General features: G+C 47.7%; 1 protein-coding gene across 1 annotated transcript; it reads left to right on the top strand.

Moving 5' to 3' along the window:
• Positions 1-209: 209 nt before the first annotated feature.
• On the top strand, positions 210-17,247 carry AAMP (angio associated migratory cell protein). The gene is made up of 11 exons (XM_063116733.1): positions 210-369; positions 1,727-1,864; positions 2,905-3,024; positions 4,090-4,229; positions 5,876-6,020; positions 6,269-6,352; positions 6,970-7,085; positions 8,586-8,689; positions 9,784-9,874; positions 11,287-11,441; positions 12,235-17,247. The coding sequence occupies exons 1-11, from the start codon at positions 237-239 to the stop codon at positions 12,308-12,310; spliced, it is 1,302 nt and encodes a 433-aa protein (XP_062972803.1). The 5' UTR covers positions 210-236; the 3' UTR covers positions 12,311-17,247.
• Positions 17,248-26,185: the final 8,938 nt, after the last annotated feature.

Genomic DNA, 26,185 nt, shown 5'->3' with positions numbered 1-26,185 from the left:
CAAGCCTAGAACTACGACTCCCATGACTCTCATAAGACATAAGGGCGCAACTCGGAACATGAAAGTGGAGAATGAGGAAGGCAGTGTTGATGGCTCCCATTGGCTAGCCTTTTCTAATTCCCTCCGGTAATTGGTGCTGAAGACGGCGACTCCTCCCCTCACCAAGGGAGGCGGGGGCAAAGAGGAGCGTGGCTAGCAAGATCGGTGGAGGCGGTCGCGGGTGGGCTGGAGCCAGCATGGCGGAGCCCGGGGACGGGGCGAGTCTGGAGGCGGCCCCGGAGGGGTCAGAGGCGTTCTTGCTCATGGCGGGCGGAGAGGGGGACGCGGAGGAGATCGTGGAAGTGGTGGACCTTGGGGCGCCTGGACCTGGTAAGCGGTGGGGAGAGAGTGTGGCTGGGGCAGGACCCCGGAGACCAGAGCTGTGTGATTGAGGGGGGCTCCGCTCAGGGGGAAGAGAGGCACCGGGAACCAGGAGGTCTAATGGGGTGGTTTGTTTAAAAAGAGTCTTCAGTACAGAGAGCAAGGGGGCAGGTTCCTGCCCCGAGGAACGTACAGTCGAAAACTCAACATGGAGTTGAGGAGGAGAAGGGGCAGGTTCTGATAAGGGCAGCTGGGACAGACACTGGGAATTGAATTAATTTCAAGTGTTTTTATCCTCCTCTTCAGTCAAAAGGTTCTCATTGTGCTTTAAAAGTGTTAAGAATTAGACAGCTCCTGCCCTCAGGCGTCCAATCTAAAAAAAACCCGGAAAACACAAGGAAAGGGATCAGGAGGGATGGAGGGTGGGGAAGCATGATGGTGAGACTCGATTCAGCTGCTCAGGTGGATGGGAATATACCTGTTGAACTCAGGTTTGCACTACATCTCTTGTCCTTCTGGGCTGGCCTCTTCCTCTTTTCTTTCTTCTCCGTTGCAGTTTCTCTTCTCTTGAGGGCTAGCCTAATCTCTTCCTTGGCCCATCCCCTCAGGCCAAGATGTTTCCTCAGCTGCCTTTCTGGTGACAGGTCAGGTGGGGGAGGGAGGGGCCACCACTGGGAACTAGGTCTTCCCCTGAGGGGATGGGCGAAGGAGACATAACTTGGTGAGCTGCCACCATCTAGCTCCCCCCACCCCAAAATTAGGATGGAGGTGGTGGTGTCTGCAACTTGTCTTATTGTTGTGTGAATCTTTGACCTGTGGTTTTGGCCAAAGGTGAGCAGACTGACCAGCTGCCTCCTCCTGTTTATTTATCTATTACAGTGCTTTTATCCTGCCCTTTAGCAAAAAAGAAGGCTTTCAAGGCAGCTTACAAAATAATTCTTAAGACAGCCCCTGCCCATAGGCTCACACTCTTAAAAAACAAACAAAAAACAAAAGGAAAGGGGATTGGGAGGGAGGAGGGGGGAAAAAAAGCAAAATTAGGCACCAGATTCTTAGTTGGAAATTTCAGAAGGTCATGGACACAGTGGAAGGGCTTCCACTTCTTCTCCCTCTAATTTCCTCATACAGATCTGGGCACGATGGAGGCATGCCTGACTGCTGCTTCCTTTCTCTCTGATGGCCTCATCAGCCACAGTTGGTAGCAGGAGGGAGGGGGGCTCGGAGCTGGAGCCAGGCACGATGGAGAGGTACCTGGCTGCTGCTTCCTTTCCCTCTGTTCTCAACTCTGTGTTGCAGCAGTGTGGCACATTTGCTTTACAATGTTGAGCAGCTTTTCAAAACAATCTGTTTTTTTCTCTCTCTGCAGATGATCTGGCCGACGAAATGGAAGATGTGGATTTAGATGAAGAGGAGGGTGCTTGGGAGGCAGTGGAGGAAGATGAGGGGGTGGAGGAAGGCATGGAGGCCCCAGATGACAGTGAGGTGACATTCTCTAAGCACACAGGTGAGCTACCACAGGCATGAGAGTGGGCCTCCTACTCCATTGTCTACTTTCCCATGTTCATGCCTTCCCACTTGGCAGCTGTTAGGGATTCTATGTTGATTTTTGAGGGCTGGTAAGGCTGGGGAGTTGGGGGTGGATTCAGATGACCTCCTCGTGTATTGAAAGAAAGGATAGTTGCAGTGCTGTACTAGCTCTGCTCCCTACTATTGATGTGCGTTGCACCACACACATACACCGTCCACACATTCAGCCAGTGCATGAAGTCTATGTGTGCACATCATATATGCCCTTACTCTGACCCCCCTCCCCCATGTGTTCTTCATATGCATGAGTGGTCATCTGAACATTTTTTTTATAAGTAAAGTAAACTTGGTTGACAAAGGATTAATCCAGCCATGCAGTTAGCCTCTCATCTGTTCATTAGTGGCTTTATGGACCTGGTCCTGGAAACTTAAAGCCAGGATTGGTAATGTGAATTGTCCCTGCTGAATTTTCCAAGCTGGCAATGCAGCACTGTGCCATGTCTTCTTTTTGCCTTAGTAAAAGTTGTCCTTTAGCAGAGAAGAGGGTGAGACCGTTTGTGCAGCAGTACAATAGCGTTGCGTTATAGTAGCTACTGAGAAGGGCTGTACCAGCTGACTCACCTTTTCTTCTCTCAGAGTTGTGCTGGACTTTATAAGGTTGGGATGACCAACTTGTGGTCCTCTAGGCATTTTGGCCTGCAACTCCTGTCAGCACTAGCAAGCACAGCTAGTGGTGAGGAAGGAGAGGAGTTTTCGGCCAAAACATTTGGAGGGCCAAAGGTTGCCCACCCTTGTAATAAGGCAAAAGGGAGAGGGTTGCACATACAGGATGTTTCCAGCTCTAGCTTTCAAGAACCAAGACTAGGTCTTGGGATAGCACAAGACGGGAGAGGTCCAAAGCCTTCTCAGGTCTTCTGGGTTTGTCTTATTTGGTGGCTCCCCATATAACCAACCATGACTGCATGTGTGGGTCGCCTTGGCTTCCGTTGTTATCATTGTTCTGTCTGTTCTCCATAGCATCCGTTTTTTGTGTCGGCCTCGATCCCAAGACCAACACGCTAGCAGTGACGGGGGGTGAAGATGACAAGGCCTTTGTGTGGCGCCTCAATGATGGCGAGCTCGTCTTTGAATGCTCAGGTGAGGTATCCCAAATGAGGCCCTCCCTGCTGGGGAATGACTTCCAATCCTCCTTCCCATAGTTGGCTTGTACTGTGTTGCCATGGTGAGCAAAAACCCAAAAAACAAGAGTTTGAAAATAGATATTTCTCTCTACTTTGGATAGTCCCAGAGATTATCCATACCTGAAATTCTTCAGCATGTGATTTGCATAGGAAGAATGGAGGCCATTTCCCATATTTTTGAGGGCACTGAATATTCTCCCCTCCCCTCCTGACGTTCCAAAGTATTGCTGTAGATGGCCACAGGCGGGTGACTCCACATGACCAAAAGCGTAGTCCAGAGTGGTCTTCTTCTGTTACAAAAAGAAATACAATTTGGTTCATTAGGTTGAGGCGGGGGTGGGATGGTATTATGAACAGTAATGCTAATGCAATCCTTGTTACTAATAAGAATATTTATATGGTGCTTTAGGTTGTTCAGAGTGCTTCATTGACATTATCTTGATGTTGTCTGTACAACAAATTTGTAAGGAGATCAGTATTAGCTTGATATTGCAGGTGTGTGGGGAAGAGGGGTGGATTTGAGGCTGAGAGACAAGGGCTTTTCTAAGACTTCCAAATGAATTTCATGCCAGAGGTGAGATTTCAGCTAGGCACTTCCTGGTGTACACTGCAGTCTCTTTGGCTGCAATCCGGTACCCACTTATCTGTACTAAGCCATTGATTCATTTCTGAATACTCATGTGTAGGATTACATTCAAAGACTATGTAAGGTGGAAGGTAGGATGGGATGAGAGGGCTGAGCTAGAAATATTGGCCAGAAATGGCAGTACTAAGACTCAAATAATAGCTCTGATCTCCTGAATCCTTGTGGGACCTTTGGTACTCTTAGGGCACAATCCTATGCAGTTTTAGACAGAAATAAGTCCTACAACTTCCAGCATCCCTCAACAAGCATATCTAGCTGGGGGATGCTAGGAGTTGTAGGATGTATTTCTGTCTAAATATGCATAGGATTGTGCCCTTAAGTGTTTAAAATATATCTGGCACCAAAGCATGATCTTCTTCTTTTCGCTCTCCCTAGGTCACAAAGACTCTGTCACTTGTGCTGGTTTCAGCCATGACTCTACGTTCGTAGCCACGGGTGACATGAGTGGACTGATCAAAGTCTGGCGGGTGGACACCAAAGAGGAGATCTGGTCTTTTGAAGTGGGTGACTTGGAGGTGAGAAATGGGGCCTTCAAGTTCCAGGGCAAAAGCTTTGTCATGAGAAAATAAGGCTGGTTTTCCCCACCGAGGGCAAAGTGAATGCACAGAAGAAGGAAATAATTAGCAACGGGGAGTGGAGTGAAACCTAATGTAACTGGGAAGGGTAACAATTGAACATTTTGGGACTTGACTGATTCCTTCTAACTAGCTATGTTGACAGATTGTTCTGCTCTCGCTCTCTGCAAATGTTCTGAATTATGTGTTAGACGTCGAAGAGGTGAATGACGACACCTGAGGTGCTGTGGTTTTAGTTTGCCTTTTTGTGCTTTTAAGAAGTAAGGACATAAGAGTCATGATGGATCAGACCAAGGGTCCATCCAGTCCAGCCCTCTGTTCACGTAGTGGGCAACCTGCTGTTGACCAGGGACCCACAAGCAGGACATGGGTGCAATAGCATTCTCCCACCCATGTTCCCCAGCAACTGGTGTACATAGGCTTACTGCCTCTGATACTGCACTTATTGCCTCTGCATTTCTTTGCAGTCACAGAGGCTCTTAAAAGACTTAGACAAATCTATGGAGAATCCATCACAGTTGTTAGCTATGATAGGTACACCTTGAATCTCTAAATTTCAGAGCAACATGCTGGACCTTTGGCCAGCAAGACAGTCCTTAGAAATGATGACTCGAATGAGTTTACAGGCCCACATAGGGGTAAATGAGGGATAACTGTACATAATGAAGACCCAAAAGGGGTCCATGGGTATAGCTTCCTTACCTAGAAATGTTCCTCCAACTTATTTTTTGAGGGGAAGAAGGTGTTTGTTTGTTTTAACCATCCAGAGAGTTTCTGTTATTGGGCAGTATAGAAATGCAGTGAATAAGTAAATTAAAACTGTGATGCCGTGGCTGACCTTGCGATATCTTGTGGCTTGTTTGACTCTGTCCACTGGCTTATTTTGTAGTTCATTGCCTCTTGGCTTGATCCTGTTAATGCTATGTGATTTTGCTGATTGGTTCCTAGTGATAAGCCCTAGAAGTAATTCACAGAAGTGATTTATTCTGAAGGAAATGCACAGCATGATGGGCCTGTAGTTATATTCATGAGTTTCCAACTAGAAGCATTTCTAACATTGCTGTGCATGATAATCAGATCTAGGATAAGCTGATGTTTCAGGGCAAGCGATGGTGCTGTGATCATTGCAAGGTTGGTAGCTTTGCTCGTTCAGCATTCCTTATCGTAGCACTGTGACACAGGCGCACCAGTGTTCCCAATTCCACCTGGAGGTGCCATGACGTGACAGTTACCCAACTGACGATGTAGGTTGCGATCCAGAGCAAGGCCCTTGGAATTTGGTAGGCCGTGCTTGAGAGAGAGTGTGAAGGTAGTGGCTAAGAGTGGGAGCTATGAGGCTGGAAGTCTCCAAATGAAACCTCACCTCGGCCACAAGTGTCCTAGGTGATCATAGGCAAGCTGAAGATCTCTTAACCTGCTAAGTATTAGTCCATCATAATGTGTTCCAACTTCAGCTGATGGAGCAGTCAACATTGCGTGAGCAAGAACTTGTTTAAAATGGATACTTGGCCTGGCAAAAACAGCCAGCCCCTTCCTAGTTTGGTTTCACCTGTTGCTTTCTCTCCCTTTCCTTCCCCTGAACCCAGTGGATGGAGTGGCACCCTCAGTCCCACGTCCTCCTGGCGGGCACAGCCGACGGCAACTCCTGGATGTGGAAGATCCCTAGCGGAGAGTGCAAGACCTTCCAAGGGTCAAACTGCCCAGCTACTTGTGGCTACGTCCTCCCCGATGGTGAGTGATGAGGCCCGTGTTCTGGGGCTGGGTTTGTAGAGTTTGCCACAGGGTGGGGCTGCCCAAATTACAGGAGAGACACTGTGAAACTTGACTCTTCTGAGCCAATCCTCCGTTACCCTTAAGCACAGAGGAACAGCAAGAAGTGGTTGTATTGGGAAGGGCTTTGGGGGGCTTGTTTTAAAATCCAGGCTAGGAGCCTGCCTGGATATCCTAGAACATGACTCTCACTAAGGTGTTCAATGCAGGAAAGAGAGCTGTCGTCGGTTATGAAGATGGGACAGTGCGCATCTGGGATCTCAAGCAGGGCAACTCACTTCATGTCCTAAAAGGTACTAGATAGCTTATTCTCTCTCCTTAGAGTTGGAAGGGACCTCTGGGGTCATCCAGTTCAATCCCCTACTGGTGCAGGAGACCCACTGCTATGGCATCCCAGATAGCTGGCCGGCCAGCCTCTGCTTAAAATTCTCTGTTTTTGTTTACTGTCAAGAAGCAGGAGTGGAGGTTTGAGAGCTGGTTGAGGAGCAGGGTAGGCTTCATCGAACGATCTGTCTTAGCACTTGGTTCAGAGGGATTGTAGAGGCAGGAAATGGCCTTTTCAGGGAGTACGAATGGCTTCCAAGGAACGTACAGAATCCCAAGGCATTTATTGGGCTGGCCAGTTAAAATGTGCCTCACTGGACAATCTGTAGGATTTCATCTCTGTGCAGCTCGGCCTGTTGGCACCCTTTGCCTTTGGCTGAGGAGCCTCACTCAGGCTGCAACAAAACTGGGACAGTTTGGCTTGAGTTCGCAGCAGGACATTATGGGCTGGCATTCCTTGGGTGGCCTTGAGATACTGCTATTCACGGGTAACAGGGCCTTGGCAAAGAAGGGAGGGGGAGAGCTCAGCATTTGCTTTGGCACCCTAGAGTTTGATTGTGCGATCTTTGCTCTTAACAACCTCCAGGTCAGGATGGGCACCAAGGCCCGTTGACTTGCGTGGCCAGCAACAAGGATGGCAGCCTGGTCCTGACGGGCTCCGTTGACTGCCAGGCTAAGCTAGTGAGCTCTGCTACTGGGAAGGTGAGTGCCTTTTTCTCTCCATCCTAGGATGAACGTACCTGTGTGTGTTGGTTCCAGTGAGCGGCCAGCTTTGCCCATCTAGCTAAGGGAGGATTGGGGGTTTCCTATTGGTTACAGGCCTCGCTGCTCTCCTGGGCAGCTCCTGTGTCTGGCTAATTGCATTTTTTAAAAAATCACCTTTTTATTCCACTCTTCTTCCAAGGAGATCAGGGTTCTTCTCCTCCCCACTTCATCCTCCCCCGGCTCCCCGTGAAGTAGAGTTGTGCAGAGAGATGGCTACTGGCTAGGGTCACCAAGGGGGCTCCATGGTTGAGTGGGGATTCGAACCTTGGTCCCCAACACTAGGCTGAGTTGTAAACATTACACCAGCCATCCCTAACCTGGTGCCCTCCAGATGTCTTGGACTTCAGTTCCCATCAGCCCCAGCCAGCATGCCCAATGGTTAGGAATTCTGGGGCTTGTATTCCAAAACATCTGGAGGGCACCAGGTTGGGGAAGGCTGCATTACAGCATGCTGCCTTGGCAGCTGATGGGTTGAGAAGTCAGACCACTGTGTGCTTCAATTCCTAGAAACAGAGATCTTCTTTTTCTATGCATACCATGTGCAACCTCTCTCTTTTATGTCTTACACTATCTTTGGGTTAGTGGCAGCTTTTATTGGTCAGGTTCTGATACTCTCATTTACATCCTTCATCCTGGAGAGGGGAGCCTGGTTCTAGTGAGCAAGATGAAGCTTCTGCCGTAGCTGGAGCTATAGAGGGGAGTGGATGAACCTCCCACCCACCCTGGTCCCAAAGTTTGGCTGAAGCTTGGGATTTATTTTGGCTCTGCATTTGCTGGGTGCAGCACAGAGCCACAACAAGCCTTCTCCTCCTGCCTTTAGTGTTAAGCTGGAAGGGAGAGAAGGTGTCACATTATGTGCCCTCTGTGCCTGATGGAGAGCAAAGCCTCCTCCGCGCCACTGTGCTCCAGCATTGAAGTAGGGCGGTGGCAATGTCCTCTCCTGCCTCGTGTTGTGGGAGATCTGGAGGTGGGGGCGCATTGTCTTGCCTCTGTGCCTGATGGGTGCTCAGAGCCTGGAGTCCCATCAGGTGAAGAGGCCAAGCGATGCCTCTCCCTCCTGCGCCCCCCCCCCCCCCCCTGGTCCTCCAGCTCCAAACTGCAGGGCTCTACAATTTTGGTGTGGCCTTCTTGGCCAAGCCCCAAATTGTAGCTGCCCGCCCCCTACTGGCCAGACAGATGCTCTGCTGCCTAAAGGCACACAAAATGATTTAAGGCAGCTGAGCTTGACAGTTTCATCTCTCTTGGGTCTTTCCCAGAGGGGAGAGGGAGGGCAGACCAATGGACTCCACTGCCTAAAGGCTTGGGAAGTGTCTTTAGTCAGCAGACCCCAGTTTCATTTTTGCCTGTTGATAGCCTCCCTCCTGTTCTGTGGTCGGGGGTAATGGTTTCGATCTTGACCATGGGAGAGGAGGCGTCACTGGGTGTCTCTCCCTGCAGGTTGTGTCCGTGTTCAAGGCAGAGAGCGTGGTCCCCAAGCCTTCAGCAGGAGAAGCTGAGGAGGCTGAATCCAACTCGGTTGAATCCCTGGGCTTCTGCAATGTGTGAGTATTTGGGGGATGGAGGGGAGGTGTTGCTGTGGGCTTACTGTAGACGGCTGGCGTTGAGAGTCGAGGACATAACAAGCAGGAACTTAGTTCAGCAATCGCCCATGAATTCAGCCCAGCGAACCACACAGCAGTGTCTCCAGCAGTGTTGAGTTTTCAGGTATGGCTACCTGCCTGGCTTGCCCTAGCGCTTTTCCTCCAGCTGCGGCTGTTCCTTTTGGAAATGGCCCCAAACAATGGCTGTGTCAAAGACAGGGAGTTTCTAGTCCTAATGAAGATAGACTTGAAAGTGGAATGTAGGGCCTGGTGAGTTCCCAGAAGCTGGTAGACTGGTTAGATTGTTTTCATACTGTTGTTTGTTTTCTACGTTGAATTGTTTTCATGGTTTTAATTTTTGTCAACCACCCAGAGAGCTTCAGCTATTGGGCGATATAGAAATACGATGAATAAATAAAACAGATTTCAGGATGCAGTGGCGTATTTTTCCTATATGCTAGATTAGGTTTCAGTTGTCCCATTATGTTCATGGTAATATGTTGCTTCTCTTAGCATTTGGGTCCCTATACTTCCCAAGATCCAGAAGCCGGAGAGAGGCGGAGTTGTTCTTCCTGCAGTCAGGAAGGGACAGGGCTCCAGTATCTTGCATAGGTCTTGGCTATGATCAGCATCATTGCAGAATAAACAGTAAAATTTATGGAAATTTATTTGTCTTATGCATACAGGTGACAATTCAACTTTTTACCAATTAAGAGATGAGTTATTTTGATACAGTTTTTTTGTTAAGTATGAGTATGTTGCTTTTCTTAAAAAACAACAACACCAAGTGTATCTTCAGTCATAGTAGCTAGAAACTTGCTTTTGAACAATTAGAATTCGTTGCAGCTGCGGAACGTGATTCCTGAGCGTTTTTATGGATGCTTCTGCGAACATCCTATTGTGTGTTCTGGCTCTCATTGAGGCGACGGCTCTCATGTGAACCCATCCGGGTAACCTGCACTGGGGTTGGGAGATCCTGCCCTGTTGAGAATGATGGCCTGGCTTCCCTAGCGATTGACAATAAAACCTCCTCCTCTCCCACTTTGCTGTTGCAGGATGCCGTTGGCAGCTGTTGGCTATTTGGATGGGACCTTGGCTATTTATGACCTTGCCACGCAGACTCTGAGACACAAGTGCCAGCATGAGGTAATGGGGACGATCCCTCGAGGAATTGCCAGGCCTGCTGTACAGAATTGTATTGGCATGAGCCATACTGGAGGCAGTGGGCTTTTTCCAGGAACAGTCTAGGGATGGGAGAGTGCACAGAGTGCCGGGCCCTGGACTTCTAGTGGGAGCTCCAGACAGCTGTTCAACCTCCTTGTAACCAGCTGAGACATGTGAAGCTAGCATGGTACTTCAGACGCCTGTTCCAGGCTAAGAGTCTCGAAAAAGGAACTAATTGAAAAGTCTGCAAGTGCCGGTGCTTTTTTCTCCTGCTTCTAGATAAAAGGGTAAAAACCATGACACTGGTTTTGATGGATAGCCACTTTGGTGAATATGGGTTTTGCGGGAGAGGGGGATGTAGCTCTCTTGCTATGATTCAGGGACTAGTAGGAGAGCAAATATTTCTTAGCACCTCTGTAATCCAACCTTCTATTTAAGCAGTTGCCTGCTCGCCATTGGCGACAAGGAATTGCTTGCAGGCAAGTGAGAAAGCTGGCGGTGGAGGGATGGGATGTTCCTCTTCTGCACCCAGCATAAAAACCCAATGGGCTGCTAGAGGAGAGAAATCCTCACCTCGTCACCCAGGAGATAGACACAGCAGGCTGCTGGAGGAGGGATAGACCTTTCTTTCCCCCCCCTCTCTCTCTCTCTCTCTCTGCCAGTCCCCAGCAGGCTAGTAAATGTGTGGGCTTATTTACAAGGCTGCTCTAATCCCTTCTACTGTGACCTTCTTTCCTGCAATTGGCATCACTCTGCCATCCCATCTTCATTGTGACGTTGCATTGTGGTAATAGGCCAGGCTCGGTACCCAGTCACATCTGTCTATAAATGAGGGGTTGGGAAATCTCTTTGAGCCTGTGGGCAAAACTGCAAAATTGGTGCAGTCTCTGGAAGGATCACATTTCATCTGTGAGAGGGGTCCAAGGCAGACCGGGTGTGCAGAAATGTGATTTCTTACCATTTTAAAGTCTACTCAGAAGTAAGCATGACTAAACCACTTTCTAACAGCATCCCAACTATCAAACTTTTGCATGTCTACTCACAAGTAAGCAGGTCTGCCTGCCTGCAAAATGCACACCTCCATTTTATGCACCAGGTCGATTCTTTGCAGGGTATTGAAAGCTTAATTGTCTTGAAATCCCTCTTACCTCCTATCAGTGATTGGAGATAAGAGCAAAAGGAGCCTGTGTGCCGGATGGCGAACCCTTAAGGCCGGATCCGGCCATAGGCAGAGGTTCTCCATCCCTGATTTAGATATAGTGAATAGATTTCTTTCTTTCAACATGGGTCGGTGGGATGGGGGGACCTGTGGGGAGTATGGTGGGCCTGGCTCCGTGCTGAGAAGGTGGGAATGCCGCCGACTCTGATAGCACTCTTTCCGCTTGCCTTTGCAGTCAGGGATCGTGCAGCTCCTGTGGGAGGAGAGCTCCCCTGTGGTCTACACCTGCAGCCTGGATGGGGCTGTGTGCCTTTGGGATGCCCGATCAGGCAAGCTGATCAGTGAGTACCGGGGCCACACGGCAGAAATCCTGGACTTCGCTTTGAACAAGTGAGTGCCTGGAGCGAGGGCCGTGTTAGGCAGGGAGATGCCGGGCGGGCCGAGGCTTTGCCGAGAGGGAGAGAGACCGAAAAATGCACAAGGCTGGGGGAGCCTGGCTGTGGGTCAGGATAAGTGGGGCGTTAGTAACTCGTGTCGGGACCCTTGGGTCTGGAGGGGCCTGCAAGAAGCTGGGAGCAGGTCTGGTGGCTTCTGTGAATAGGGTCGCTGGGGGTGGGAAAGCGTGTTCTTTCCCAAGGGTTGCTCTGCCGGGTTGCGTGGCGTCCTTTCCTTCCTCCCTGCTTACTCCTTTACATTTGGAGGTGTAGCTCAGTCGGTGGTTCTCACAAAGCAGGGGTGGGCAACTGGTGGCCCTCCAGGCGTTTTAGTCTGCAGCCCCCATCAGCGCCAGCCAGAATAATCAGTGGCGAGGAATCATGGGAGTTGCAGCCGAAACGTTTGGAGGGTCCGCTTTGCCATCAAGGCTGGAGGTACAATAAAAGGGTGGCCTTGTGTGGTTTGGCAAGGGGACGTGATGGGCTTGGCCTGGGGTTCGTCCTTGGGCAGCCGTGGGCACTGAAGCGGTGTTTTCTCTTCCTGTCGCTCCCTTCGCTTTCTGTTAAAATGGGGATCTTTAATATCTGCCCCACATGGGGGTCATGAAGATGGGTGGAAAGAGAGCTTGTGATATTTTGCACACTTACTTGGGAGTAAACACCCCCCATATAAGGTGGGGTACAAATCTTTTAAATAACTAAGCAAACCAAACAAGCTCATTTCTCGTCTTGTCGCCTTTTTCTCGCAGAGATGCTTCCATCGTGGTCACCACTTCCGGCGATCACCAGGCCAAGGTGTTCTGCGTGCAGCGCCCTGACCGCTAACGGCGCTTCCCCCGGGCAGCAACTGGCGCTGTGAAGGAACGGGCCCATGTGGATGCAGGCGGCCGCACCAGCCGGACTGTGGTGGGGTGGGCACAGTGAGGGTAAACGCATCTAAGGGGGGCATCTAACCTTTTTTGGGGGGGGGATCATTGTTTTGTTTTAAGGGGAACGCTTTGCCACCCTATCCCCTGATCGCTCCAGGGCTAATTTCTGGGATTTTGTATGAGAAGATTTTAATTATTACACATGCCCTGGTGCTTTGTAGAGTTACAAAGCTGTGAGAACGCAGGAGGTCCGATCTGGGGATGGATCCTTGGCATGTCAAGTGTCGGGGAAGGTGTGCCACACCTCAGAAGAACCTCTACCTTTTTTCCAGGCTCAGGTATGGCTTCCCCTTGCCTCGCTTCTTTGAAGAAGTGTGCAGAAGAGGCCCCGTCTTCCATGCCCTCTCCCCATAAGCTGGGAAGGGTGGACTGCGTCACTGCTTCTGAAAGAATGAGGAAGCATGTCCTTTCCCTCATGGAAACTGCGGCCCGTGGTGTTTGGACAAGCAAATCCTGTGGCTGGGCAGTGAGAAATCACTGCTGGCTTGAATTCTGATGCTCGCGATTTGTCTGGGGAACATAATGTCTTGGGAGGCTGAATAGGCCAGCCTGGGCTTGATCGTTCCACCTGTTAGAAACAACGACACCGTGACTTATTGAAACAATCGGTCCCACCTTTGCTATCGGAAGACACCATGATGAAATAAGAAAGAAAGGTTACCATCTTCGCAAGGGCCTGCTTTGGTTTTTTGGCCTAGTTGACTGTGGTCAAATGGGCAGTCGGTTGAGCAGCGTCCCGGCCAAGGCTAGCCTTTGACGGATGCCTGCCCATGTCCCTGCCAAGGTGGAAAGTGGAACTGAATGCACGTCAAGGGGACAGGAAGCCACTCCTGTCCCTCTACTAACCAGCTGAGTCAGAGGCCCTTGTTTTACAGTGCGCAAAGATTCTTGATTACAGTAGGGGCGGGCAGCTTGTAGACCAAACAACTGGAAGTCCACAACTCCCATCAGCCCTCACCACTGGCTCTGCTTGGCAGGGCTCATGGGAGTTGTAGGCCAAAATCCCTGGAGGGCCACAAGTTGGCCACCCTGTCTTATAGGATAGCAGGCCTTTCCTTGTTAGCAGCCAAATGTCTGACTACAGATGCAGCTGTTCTGCACGTGGTTTGATGCTGTGATGGGGGGCTGCCTTTGTGCCAGGGCTTGTGCCTCATGTGCTGACAGACTGAGCAAGGAGGAAGGGCTCTGAATTAGGCCCTGCATTTTTGCCAGCTATGGTCAAATTCCTTCCGTGCTGTCCTGTGCTGAGAGGGACAGGATAGAAAGGAAGGGGTGTGTGTGTCTCCTAAGAGAACTATAAGAGGGAGGGGTTCATCAGGTGTAGTTTACTCAGCTTCTGCCCCATAACCACTCATGTCCAGGAGGCTTTTTCAGGGTCATTCTTCACCAACTCCTGGGCGAAGGCATTCCAGAGAAGTGGAGTGTGCCACGGGAGAGCGTGTGTCATGCACCACACTCCCCACTGTTCTGGATGATGAGTCGCTCTTTGTGTATTATGATCGCAACCCACTGGCAACCCCAAGCCAGCCAAGCCTTGCATGGCGTTATCTGTTCAGAGGACCAGCTGGGGGAGGATTTTCGCAACAGTTGGGATGGAAGGATAATCGGGTATTCATAACAAGGTGCCGTGTATCTATTTAGGATCTATCCGGTAGATTCTCTTAGGATAAGAGGAAGAAAAGCTGGAGTGAAGCTTGGTTCAGAGAGCCTGTCCCAGTCCCACTAGCATCTAATTTGAGTGCTCTCTCAGTGCCCCTTGAGTTGTTCAAATGTTGTCTGGAAAATATGCTCTCTGCCCAACTCCTGCCCTTTGTTCTCCCTGGAGGGTTTGTTTGGATTTTGATACTTAGTAGGGCCTTCAGTCTTATCCTCCAGTTGAAATCAGAGTTAACCAATGATGGGAATGGTGCGTTCTGACTAGTGCTGTTGACGCAGACTAAATTCCAGCAGCAAATTGCTGCTTTTCCCCATTACGCCAATTACATTAGTGTACAAGTATTGGTTTACACTAGGGCAACATCAGTAATGCCAGCAGGAGCGCACTGTTGGATCCTCCCCTAGTTCTGTGCTGGCCTGCTGAGCCTTTGTTTGATGAAAAATAGCCATGATTTAAATAGCACCTCTTCCTTCTGCTCCCCCCCCCCCAAGGTTGGGAACCTGCTCAAACTTTCCCACACAGGAAGCTCTTTAATTTCCCCACATCTCTCTTCTGGTGCTATCATCTTCCCATTTGCCCCAGTAATCTGGAAAAGATGTGCACATTGATCTTGAAGGTGTCCGTCAAGTGTGTTTCAATTTGTTTCTTGTTTTCAGGCCCAGTTTTAGTGGAATCAGCCCAATAATTCTGCCTTCAGTATCTGTCATCTGGCATGGGAGGGCCGGGTTGCTGTTTGCACACAACCTCCTGAACCAGCCTTCCCTCCTGAGTGGTTTCTGTCAGGGAGATCTCTTTTCTCTCGGATTTTGGTTCCCCCCACCCCACGCCTGATTGTCCAGTAGACTTTGACGGCCTATGCTTGAAGGGGCCTCCTGCCCTTTGTTGACGTAGGGGAATTTGTAGGGTGGTGGAAATATCTCTAATTCCCTTCCTCCTTCCACGCCCGTTCTTCACCGTTGATTGGAAAAGCAGATGGATGCTTCTCTCATGGAGTTAAGAGTGCTTCGGCGATTTGATGGAAGGAGTGCTAGTGTTACCCAGCCTGCTTTCTCAGCCCAGCTCACCCTTCTTATTAAGCATAGGCTCACTTCCCCTTGTCCTTCCTGAACCAGTCGCCAGATGATAGACCGAAGTCTCATGAAATCAGAGTGCCATGTCACAAGTAGGACTGGGCAAATCTGTCCGTTTCAGTTTCACTCAGCTTCGCACTTTCCCCCAACCTGGAGTTCATTTTGTGTTTCTCCTAATATATGCAGTTTGTACGCACTTTTGCCTAATTTGCGTTTCTGACAAGTCATTTCCCATAACACAATGTGTTTTTTGTACATGGCTTTCATTGATGTATGCATTGTCATGCACACTTTCCTCTAGTATATGCATTTTTGTCTGCAGAGTTTTGATTGGAAAACTGCAATGAGAAATTTGGAAGGGTATAAATATTGAAGTATAGCTGTGTTTTAGTTCATGTATTGGTTTGAGAGGGGGGAAATAGGTAAGCTTGCAGAAGAATTTCTTCCCCTATCCCTAGTCATGACTGTAGTTTTAGAGAAACTGCTACAGCGTTTGGTACAGTGTGGCCTTGCTCCTGCTGTGCCATAAAATCCTGAATATGGCTTGCCCTCCTAGGCCTGTGCCTCCCTGCAAAGGGTCTCAAGGCGTTGTTTGCATTTTTCTTAGGGAAATCTGCAACGTAACCGACCCTTACACTAGGCCCATCACAAGCACCACCACTTGAAAACCTGAGGGAGGGTTAATTAAAACCTTTCCCCTAGCTATGAGGGAAACAGGTTTAATTCAGGATCTGCTCTAAATATACTGTGGGTATAATCTGGTGTGGGTGTTTCATAATTGTAAGGCAGGTAAATAATGCCAAGCTGACACGTGGTATTTGGTAGCTAACAAAATAATAAGTGTATTGTTCTTTAAAAGCTTTAAATGAAAATATAATACTTTCAATCCTGCCTAATCTAAACTCTCCACACATCAACCACCTCACTGTCTTCACACCAATCCTAAATCCCTAGAATCCAAACACCTCAATAAACAACTCTCTCACTCAATCCTCAAACTCACACCTCACAAACTCCCAACACTCTCCTTATATACTCCTTCCCCTGCATCTATTACATCATAAACCACACCCACTCAGTTCTAACATTCCGTACTTTCCAGACATACTAATTCAGACATATACTGTATAATCAGTTGTGGGATAACGCCACAAAATCCTCTTCCTTTAGCTTAATATTTACCATACCTCAGGTCATAGTGGTGGGAGATCCTATCATTCAGAGTTGCTTTCTTGGCCCCATGAGGGGCACAAATGCTCCATAAGTGTAAATGCGAGCCCTTAGAAATGACCTATAATATTTGGAAACGACATGTGGTATGGGCCTTCAGGGATTCTACCACTTCAAAATTCAGGCGGGAGATCCTATATTCCACTGGATATTGGAATATATGGTGTGTGGAGTGGAAGCCCCACCCCATGCAGTCGCAACTCCTGTCTCTCTCAACCCTTAAGCATGTCGAAGAGAAGGCTAGGTTAGAATTCATTTTTTGAATAACAGCTTTCCATGGGGAAGCAGATGTTGATATATTAATGCATTCAATCCCCAGCGTCTACGTTTTCCAACCCAGCGGCCTTTAGATGTGTTGGACTGCAATTCCCATCATGCCCAGCCAACATGCTTCTTTACATTTTAATGGTAGCTTTGGTTCAAGTGAAATGTTTTGAGACCAGTGCAGGAATAGTCAAGGGTGGGAAGGCGGAATCTCCCAAGTGGCTGCATTTCCTAGGAGTGGGCTTAAATCTGTTTGTTTTGTTTTTCGTGGCCAATTGACCTGCTTTCTCCTGGGTGTGCTCGAAGCTCTGTTATGTTAGATGACCAGATTGCCTGCTCCAGAAAACAGGCATCCTGCTTGTGTGGGCATCCTCCGCCATCAACGGTAAAGGAACAGCTAACTGTGTCACAAGGATAAATCAGGGATACCATGAGGACCTGGCTGATGTCTTGTGGGGACTCATGTTGAGAATGCTGTGAGATGGGTCTGTGCCCCAGCTCAGCTAAGGTATTAAAACAATCTCCGATCCCCCATCTGTAAAATAATAATGCAGCCCTCCCTACCTCACAGGGGTGTTGTGAGGATTGGTGATGATAAAGTGCTATCTAAAATTAATGCTATTTCCTTGGGTGTTTCTGTTTTTAGTTTGATTTCAGAAGCAAGGGCCAAGCAGTGAGCATCCAATTTCTGGTCTCCATCACCTGTGATGGAGGTAGAAGTTGCAATTTGATCCTGCTCAGGCTGGGCTACATCCTGAGCTGGGAGGCAATGAAGAGAATACATATCTGTTCCTTGTGCAGCAAGGCAGGAGAGAAGCTGTTCTCATGGGCTGCAGCAAACAAAGCAAAACCTTCTCTTTAGCACTGGGGTGGGGAAATGGTGGTCCACCAGATGTTGTTGGACTGCAACTTCCATCATCCCTGACTATTAGCCATGCTGGCTGGGGCTGATGGGAGTTGGAGTCAGACAGTGTATGGATGGCTACAGGTTCTCCACCATTGCTTAGCTGCTCATTTCAGCAACTAAAGCACGGGTCCCTTGCATTTTTGGGTCAGTCAACACATTTGGAATTTTGAGAGGGTACTGTCACAAAATGGCTGCTCTGAGGGGCAGGGAGCCAGTCACAGAAGATTCCTTTCTTAGAAGGCAAAGAGGTGAGACTAAAAGAAAAGCAACTTGCTCAGGAACTGCAGAGGTGGGGACTGTGAGCTCCAAAGCACAAAACCACTCTTTTGGACCCAAATAAAGTTGGCACAAGAAGACAGCACTTATACTTTGCAGCATGCCAGCCTCCCACTTAAAATGTTCATTTTTAAAATAAATCTTAAATAAAATTAGGAAGGGCAGGGAGCCTGGTAGGTGCCAAGAGAGGTGTATGTGGGCTCATAGGTGCCTGTGGGCATCATGTTGGAGACCCAAGGCTTAAGAGCATCTTCAGTGACCCAACACATGTCTTGGCTGCATTGATGCAGAGTGATTGATCTTGCCATCTATGCGTGCGTCAGAAATTTGTAGATATATTGCTGACTATTACCATGCGTCATGACTGAATTCCAAAATATCAGTTCTTCGTTGGAGTGTGTGTGTGTGTGTGTTTATTTGGGGAAGTGTCTTGTGTTCTTTTATGAATGATAGCTGTTGCTTTCTTTCTAACTCTATGGAAATACCAAAAATACCAAATGGAAGTTCCTTATTTGCTTTCTCCAAACTATTCTCTTTTTTGTGTCTTTGACAAGTGGAAGAGCCTTAAGCTATGATCAAGAGAACTACACAGTGGTTTTAAAATTTTGTTTACATTTCCATGAGTTGGTCTATGGAATTCATTACCCCAAGTTGTAGTGATAGCCAGCAATTTGGATGGCTTTAAAAGAGGGTTGGATTCCTGGAGGAGAAGGCTATCAATGGCTACTAGTCCTGATGGCTATGTGCTACCTCCATTGGCAGAGGCAGTAAGCCTATATACAAAAGTTGCTGGGGAACATGGGTGGGAGGGTGCTGTTGCACCATGTCCTGCTTTTGGGTCCTGGTCAACAGGTGGTTGGCCACTCTGTGAGCACAGTGCTGGACTACATGGGCCCTTGGTCTGACCCAGCATGGCTCTTGTGTTCTTATTTGATGAACTTTCAAACGTACAGTAGATGCGCCCCACCTCCCCCCGTATAGCCCCTTCAGCCACCTGAAAATGCTACATGGAAGGTTGGGGGAACCTGCTAGATGGCATGAACTGTGGTGCAGAGATAAAGGGGGGGGGATCCACCTCAAACTGGGCAAAGGTGCTTTCCGTGAGTGGATTCATTCCATCCATGGAAGGCAGATCCTAGATGCAATCTCGCATCTGTAAAAGAAAGGTTTAAGTACCAGGAGGTATGTCTGGAATCTACTTAGCATCACCAAGAGTCTACTACTGAGAGTCGTCTTATTAATTGTGGGCAATGATACAAAAGGACTTATCTGAAAGTGTCTTATGTGGCTACTGAAGAAGAATCGGCCAGCGCCATCCCTTTTTAATGATGGTATTATTTGTGTGTGTATGAAGCCTGAGTGTCTCTTAATTGTAGCTGTGCTTAGTTGCGTCTCATAATGTATGTTGCTGTAGGGCAACTTCAAAGATGAATTTTGTTCCCTTCCTAGAATTGAAGCCCCAAATATTTATCCTATTCCTGTTATCTTACAAATGTAAACAGTGAGTAGTCTTGGGAAAATGTTGCCCTTTATCTAGCAGTCCAGAACTGAACTTTAAATAGTTATGAAATGAAATTGGAGGGCCAGTGTGTGACGTCATCCGGTCCACCATCAGTGCCAGTGTCGATGTCAGGGGTGAGAGACACATGGGAATTAGTGAGTTAACCTGAGTGGCGGCAAATGTTCTCAGTAACTGAGCCTTCCGCAACTGAGACATTTAAACTCACAACTTAGGTTAATAGTTTTTGAAATGCAAGTGCTGTTGCTTGTTTGTGTTTGATGCTGTTGTCAGATACACAGGAAATCCGAGAAAGGGAATGTTTAGGCACTGCTGCACTTATTTTTATCAAGAACATGCTATAATTAAACAAGTCTAGTTCTTCATGCCTAGAGAGCTTCTGGAACTTGCTTCAGCATATTAATGTATAACCCAAACACTTTGGAGAATGTCCTTGAAAGAACAGAAATGGTGGACTATAAGCGTCATCACACAGGGGAATATCTCATTTCCTTCCCGTTGCTTCTCTGCCTGTGCTTCTGTCCCTCAATATGCCCTCTTTTGAAAGAGGAAGTCAACAATGTGCACGTGGCCCATTCAGTGGGATGTTTTGAACCTGCTTCTTCTGCACACAGCAGGAGATAGTGGCAAGTTCCTTTAAAAAAAAAACTTGGATTAAAAGGGGTCTTTTTTGCTGCAGAAAGAGCAGGAGGTGGATGTCGTCTAAAGGGTGTATGCATATCCATAAGTGGGCAGTAGCGAGTGTGGGGTAAAACGCTCGTCTGATGAACCTCTATAGCAGGTAAAATGCCAACAGTGCTTGTTGTGGAGTTGTGCAAAGGACGTCTGACATTAGCTCTGCGTCAAACTCCCAGCTTCCTCCAAGCTGTAGTCCAGACAACCCCAGAACCTACATGGGGTTCTGGGTTCATGACCATTTAAGTGATTCTTGGACTGCTCCTTTAACCAGAGTATCTGTACCAGAGATTTTACTAGCTTTGATGTGGCCCTCCCAGATCAGAAGTAGGCAAACTGGTGCCCTCCTGGTGTTTTGGTGTGCATCTCCCAGAAGCATGGCCAATAGCCAGGGAGTATTGAGTTTACTCTAAAACATTTTGAAGACACCCAAGTTGCCTATCTCTGTGCTAGGAGGACTGCATTGAAGCTGGTAAAATGGTTGAATTCTGTGGCGTATTCCTGAACTAGTGGGCAATCTTTTCCATAGTGAAGTGGTTAAAAGTGAAGGCAGACACAGAAGGACTGAAGCACACACAAAACGTTCTCCAGAGGAGAGCTTCAGTTTTGCTGTCGCTATCGGCATAATTGCAAGCGCAAAGAAATGTGTGTGAGATAAATTATGGCAGATCTCACAACTGTACGAATTTCCTGTAATCTATGGGAGAGTGTACTATGGTGGTGCTCTGGGCCGTTTCGTGCTTGTCTTGTACTGAAGGGCAGCTGGGTGTTTTCATCATTTTCCCTCAGGGGAGGCGAAGCATTTGGAGCTTTTCATTTAGAACTGCCTCCCCCAATGTAGCCCCCTTTTGGACTACAACTCCCACCATCCCTGACCACTGGCCATGCGGGCTAGAGCTGGTGGGAGTTGTAGTCAACACATTTGGAGGATGCCACATTGTGGAAGGCTGATAGACCTCTAAAGAGGGACATGATAGAGATGTATACAATTGCTATTGGTTGAAGGACTTTTCCCGCCCGCCCTCATAGGCAGGGTCACTTAAATCAAGTGATTGGCAGTAAAACCCTCCTTCACAAAGCATGTAATTTCCTTATGGAATTCACTTCTGCAAGATGTGGTCGCAGGCAGCAGTTACTACTGCTGGCTTAGATAGTTTTAAAGTGGGATTAGAGCTGGGATGGACACAATTCATGCTTGTAGAATCTACTCCCCACCCCGCTTTCCTTCACTAGAATGCCAAAATGACTAACTAGAGCTTGGTGCAAAAGACTTATTCAGAAGGAATTTATTTTGAGTGCAAGAACTGAGCAGAGAGCATCATCCTTCCATGTGGACAAATCCACTCCTGATTGCCCAGAATCTTTCCTAATTTCAGCAATATAATTTAGAAATGGGCATGTTTAGCCTGGAGAAGAGAAGGCTGAGGGGAGACATGATAGCACTCTTCAAATACTTTGAAGGTTGTCACACAGAGGAGGGCCAGGATCTCTTCTCAATCATCCCAGAGTGCAGGACACGGAATAACGGGCTCAAGTTACAGGAAGCCAGATTCTGGCTGGCTATCAGGAAAAACTTCCTGACTGTTAGAGCAGTACAACAATGAAACCAATTCCCTAGGGAGGTTGTGGGCTCTCCCACACTAGAGACATTCAAGAGGCAGCTGGACAGCCATCTGTCAGGGATTCTTTAAGGTGGATTCCTGCACTGAGCAGGGGGTTGGACTCGATGGCCTTGTAGGCCCCTTCCAACTCTGCTATTCTATGATTCTACTGTAAATCATATAGAGATTTAGCTGTAGAACCAGATCTACTTCTGCCCATTCCTGGATTTGACCAATTAGGATAAGTGGTTATTATATTAACTATGTGTTGGATCTAGGTTTGAACTGAATCAATGATGCTTGCAGAAGTGGACTTTGCCTTCTCTTTCCCACAGCAGCCCATCCAGCCCCCTGAAAGGCTGCACAGAGAGTCAGGAGACCCTGAATGGGGTGAGATGTGTTGGGGCAGAGAGGGTGCCAGTGGGTTGTAAGGCAAGAGTCTTACACTCCCTCTCCTGTTGTAGTGGAGGGAAGCGTGTTGTAGAATGGTTTCAGAGTAGACTGAATGAAGGCAGGGAGTTAGTGGGTCAGGATTGAGAGCTGGTTTGTAGGGACTTACTTATTCAGACCAGTGCTGTGCTGCCTCTTCTCTGACTTCTTCCGTTAAGTGCTGCGAACACAGCAGAGTAAATCATTGTAAATGCAAGGCGGTGGCTGAACTTTTTAAAGGCATCCCAGCCCTCTCCCTGTGTCATCTGTTCTTTTAATTGATTTGTTATTGTAACATTTCAACAAAACCACAAAAAGGAAGAAAAAAACCAAAACCCTGTATCTCCAGCATCATCAGAGCAGAAGGATCTTCTAACTGGTCAGATCCCCCTCCTACTGCCCCCAGTTTCAACTTAGAACTTTTATATTGTCATATTTGTGGTTATTAACAAAAAGCAGAGCTCTAGGCTGGGAAGGGAGAAGCCATGACTCTATGCAAACCGCTTGCTGTCATGGAATGGCATTAGAGTGGAGACTCTGGAAGCAACCTGGGCTGCTCGCGTTACGGTCAAACTACTGAGGAGGTCATAGTCACAGTTCTTTGGTCCATACTGGTGCATCCTGTTAACTAATAGTTTGAGTTCTGAGACGTTTGTCCTGGGTTGGATGTGGGAGGGAGGGAGAAGGGGACCACAGTGGAAGAAAAACGGAGTAGCAGTTATGGCTGGGAATGGAGTTGGAGATAATCAACAAAGGGTTCTTTGGAAATACTGGAATTTCTTTCTTGGGGAGGAAGGGCCAGACCCAAAGCCTGCCTCCCACTCTTGTCACTTAATATAGATGATGGTTGCTCCTAACCTACGGAATTGAGCTGTGGTTTATTACGATGGCATGATGAGGCATAACTCTTGTGCCTGTGACTAACAGAAATCCACACCGCAATGTTACTTCTGTTTGCCGTCCTCCTTTCTACATGTTGCACCCTCCAGTCCCTTCCTTTTGATAGAAATCCACAGCTGAGCTCTGAATTTCACAGTAAAAACCAGTGTCCTTCACGTCTCAGAAGTGTGACAGCATAGTTGAAGCCCTCTCTTGGAGGCTGTTTGCTTCTTCATGGGATGTTTATGAGTTCTTATCTGTCAAATGGTGGCGGGTATGAGATCATCACCTCATTATAATTAATCCTTGATGGAGCAAACACCAGGGCAGATGCCGCTACTGCCTGTGCATCCCAAATCGCTGTCAGTGAACATTGGTAGGGTGTGCTTGTTGGAATGTGGTGAAAGATGCACCATGGGAAAGTTGTTTGTTTCGCCCACATGGACGCAGCACCCAATGTTCAAGTAAAGGTAGGAGAGTGTCGTGGTGTGTGTGTGTGTAAGTATACGTATGTGTGTTTGTGATGATATAAATAATGCAGTCTAATCAACCATCTTTAATATAATAATCCATATCAAAACATGAAATCAAAGTAAAACCTATCAAGTCAGTTGAAAACCAAATATAACACATTTTCATATCAAAAAGTCTCACGTTCAGCCAATTCTAGAAAGGCTTAGTTTAATGAAAACTGAAGACTACAGTTGAATCTGAATTTAGTCGTTCTTCGAGTAAACTGACTGAAATCAATGGGATTTAAGTTAATCATGACTAACTTAATCCTTATTGATTTCAAAGGATCTACTCTAAGTGTGACTAAACTTGGATCCAGCCTCCTGTTTTTGATTTCTGCCTTCAGTGTTAGCTGTTATACAACATACGCACACCCAATTCATTGTTTTCCAATACATATTCATGAAGCGCCAACCATATATCTTCCTCCGCAGAAAATACAGTTCTTCAAATTAGCCTTCAAAACATTGTAACTGAAAGACATAAGGAATCTCTTGAATTGATTCTAAAGGTACTAAAAATGATAGTCTGATGGATTAATTCCCCAATTCCAAGGAAAATGGTCACTTAAAGGGATCCAACGTGGCAGTGGAATGGGATGCAACATGGAAAGTCAAGGATCTATAGGATCCTAACTTTCCTTGGTTCCCCAGATCTCAACCCATCTTCTGTCTGCACCTCTCCCCACCCCACAAATTGCTTCTCCCCAGCCATTTTTTCCTGGGGGGAGGTTAGATCTCAGAGCACCAATGGAAGTCAGGTGGCGAAAGAGAAATATTTTCTGGAGACAGCATGAGTGGGCAAAGAGTTCAGCACTCTCTCTGGACTACCCATGGTTCACTTTAAATACCCCCTCCTTATTGCCTGGAGAATTGGTATGACTTGCACTATAATACGGGTTGGGCTGTTGCAATATCTTGTGCAGTGGTGTTGAACCTCAGGCCCGTGGGCCAAATCTGGCCTGCCTGGAATCCCCAGAGGACCAGGTCCTCTTCCCTTTCCCCCTCACTGCCAATCATTTGCTGCTGTCCCAAGTTTTGGGTGATATTTTTCCCATTGTAAAGCTTAAAATGTCTCCCCTAAGGCTATTATGGACAGTAAGAGCTTTAAGCTGAAATATGATGGTACTTGTGGCCCCACCTTTTGCCTTCATCCTCTCCTACCACAGGCATAACTCTTGACAATTTGGCTTGTCAAGCCCACCCCCTGCCTTGCGTTCCCACGCTTACTGTGCACTTGGATCTGCCCCTAGCAATGCCCATTTGCTTAACCCAAACCGAAGCCACCACTGACAGACAAATAAAAAATGTGGTGACCTTGGAGCAACTGAAAAAGTCTCGGTAAAATGACATCACAAAAAAGCACAGTATCTGGGAGGAAAGCCCAATCTGGCTGCAAGTTGGCTGCCACATCATATAAACAATGCAGTGCCACTATACAGCCACGACAGAGGGATACAGGGCATATAGACAAGCCCCTGAACTGTGTGCGCTAATGCCAAAGTCTTTTCTGGATAGTTCCCATGTCGGGTGACTGCTGGTCCTGCTGAGCATTGACTTTAGAGAGGCAAGCGGTCTTGGGTGCTGCCTCTTTCTACATACAATTTCTGCTTGCTGGGGTTTGTGTCTTCACATCGAGGCAGAGCCTCGGATTTCTGGACTCACATCCGTGCTATTAATATGCCTTATCAATGGGACAGGAAATCCCTTCCTCTCGAGGAAACCTAAGGTTGCAAAAACATACACTTTTGATTTCTCCTGAAACTTGCTTGTTAATTCAGGGTGCTCAGCTTCTCAAAGAAGTAGTGAAGGTACTTCTTCAGCTGCATTGCCTTTAGAAGGCTAGCAGTGTACTATCTTCTTAATTACACAGCCACCCTTTTTTGCACCACCCAACAACAGTAACAGCAGACCCATTCATTTCTCACAGACTGATGGCTCAGTGTAGCCAACAATCACTACTTTTAAACCCCACTGATGTCAGTGGTAGAGAGTTAAGCTTATGCTCAGTAAAGGTTATGGTTATTGAGATGCTGCCTAGATGACTAAAGACAAGCACAGCAATCCAGATGTTGAGGATTCTGTTGCATCAAGCAACACTGAATTCAGATAGGTTGGTTTGTTCTGGTTTATTCACCATATCTAATATTAGGGTAACAGATTCTATTTGTGACCAACCAACATAGAAGAAATGCTTTTCTTGGGCAGTCCATAGTCCACTTGGTGCCCCCAACTGGGGGAAAGAAATTAATTGGTTCTTTAGACCGCCTTTCCCCAGCCTGTCACCCCCTATGATGTTTTTGACTACAACTGTCAGCATTCCTGAGCACTGGCCATGGTGGCTGGGGCTGATGGGAGTTGAAGTTCAAAACAGCTGGAGGGCACCAGGTTGGGGAAGGTTGCTTTGGACCAGGGGTATTGAACTTCAGGCTCAGTGGACCAAATTCAGCCCACCTGGCATCCCAATCTGGTCCTCTGGGGTTGCCCAGAAGGCCACACCCTTCTCCACATCACCACGTGGTTCCCACTCCCCACCACCACTGTTGCCTAGTGTTTGATGGTTTACCGGCTTTCACACAATTTCTTCCCCCTTCTAAAAAAAAATGCCCCTCTTAAAGCTTGATTAATGGCAGTAAGAGTTTTAGGGTAAAATGTGCTGGTATTTTGCCCCCACCCCCTTTCCCTTTAGCTCCTCCCACCACTAGAATGCAGCCCCTGAAAGACCTATGGGTATATAGGAAGGAAGTGACTT

The sequence above is a fragment of the Elgaria multicarinata genome, chromosome 2 (assembly GCF_023053635.1).
Source record: "Elgaria multicarinata webbii isolate HBS135686 ecotype San Diego chromosome 2, rElgMul1.1.pri, whole genome shotgun sequence".
NCBI classification, from domain to species: domain Eukaryota; kingdom Metazoa; phylum Chordata; class Lepidosauria; order Squamata; family Anguidae; genus Elgaria; species Elgaria multicarinata.
Note: the sequence above shows the minus strand (reverse complement) of the source record. Positions and strands in the feature narration are given on the sequence as shown.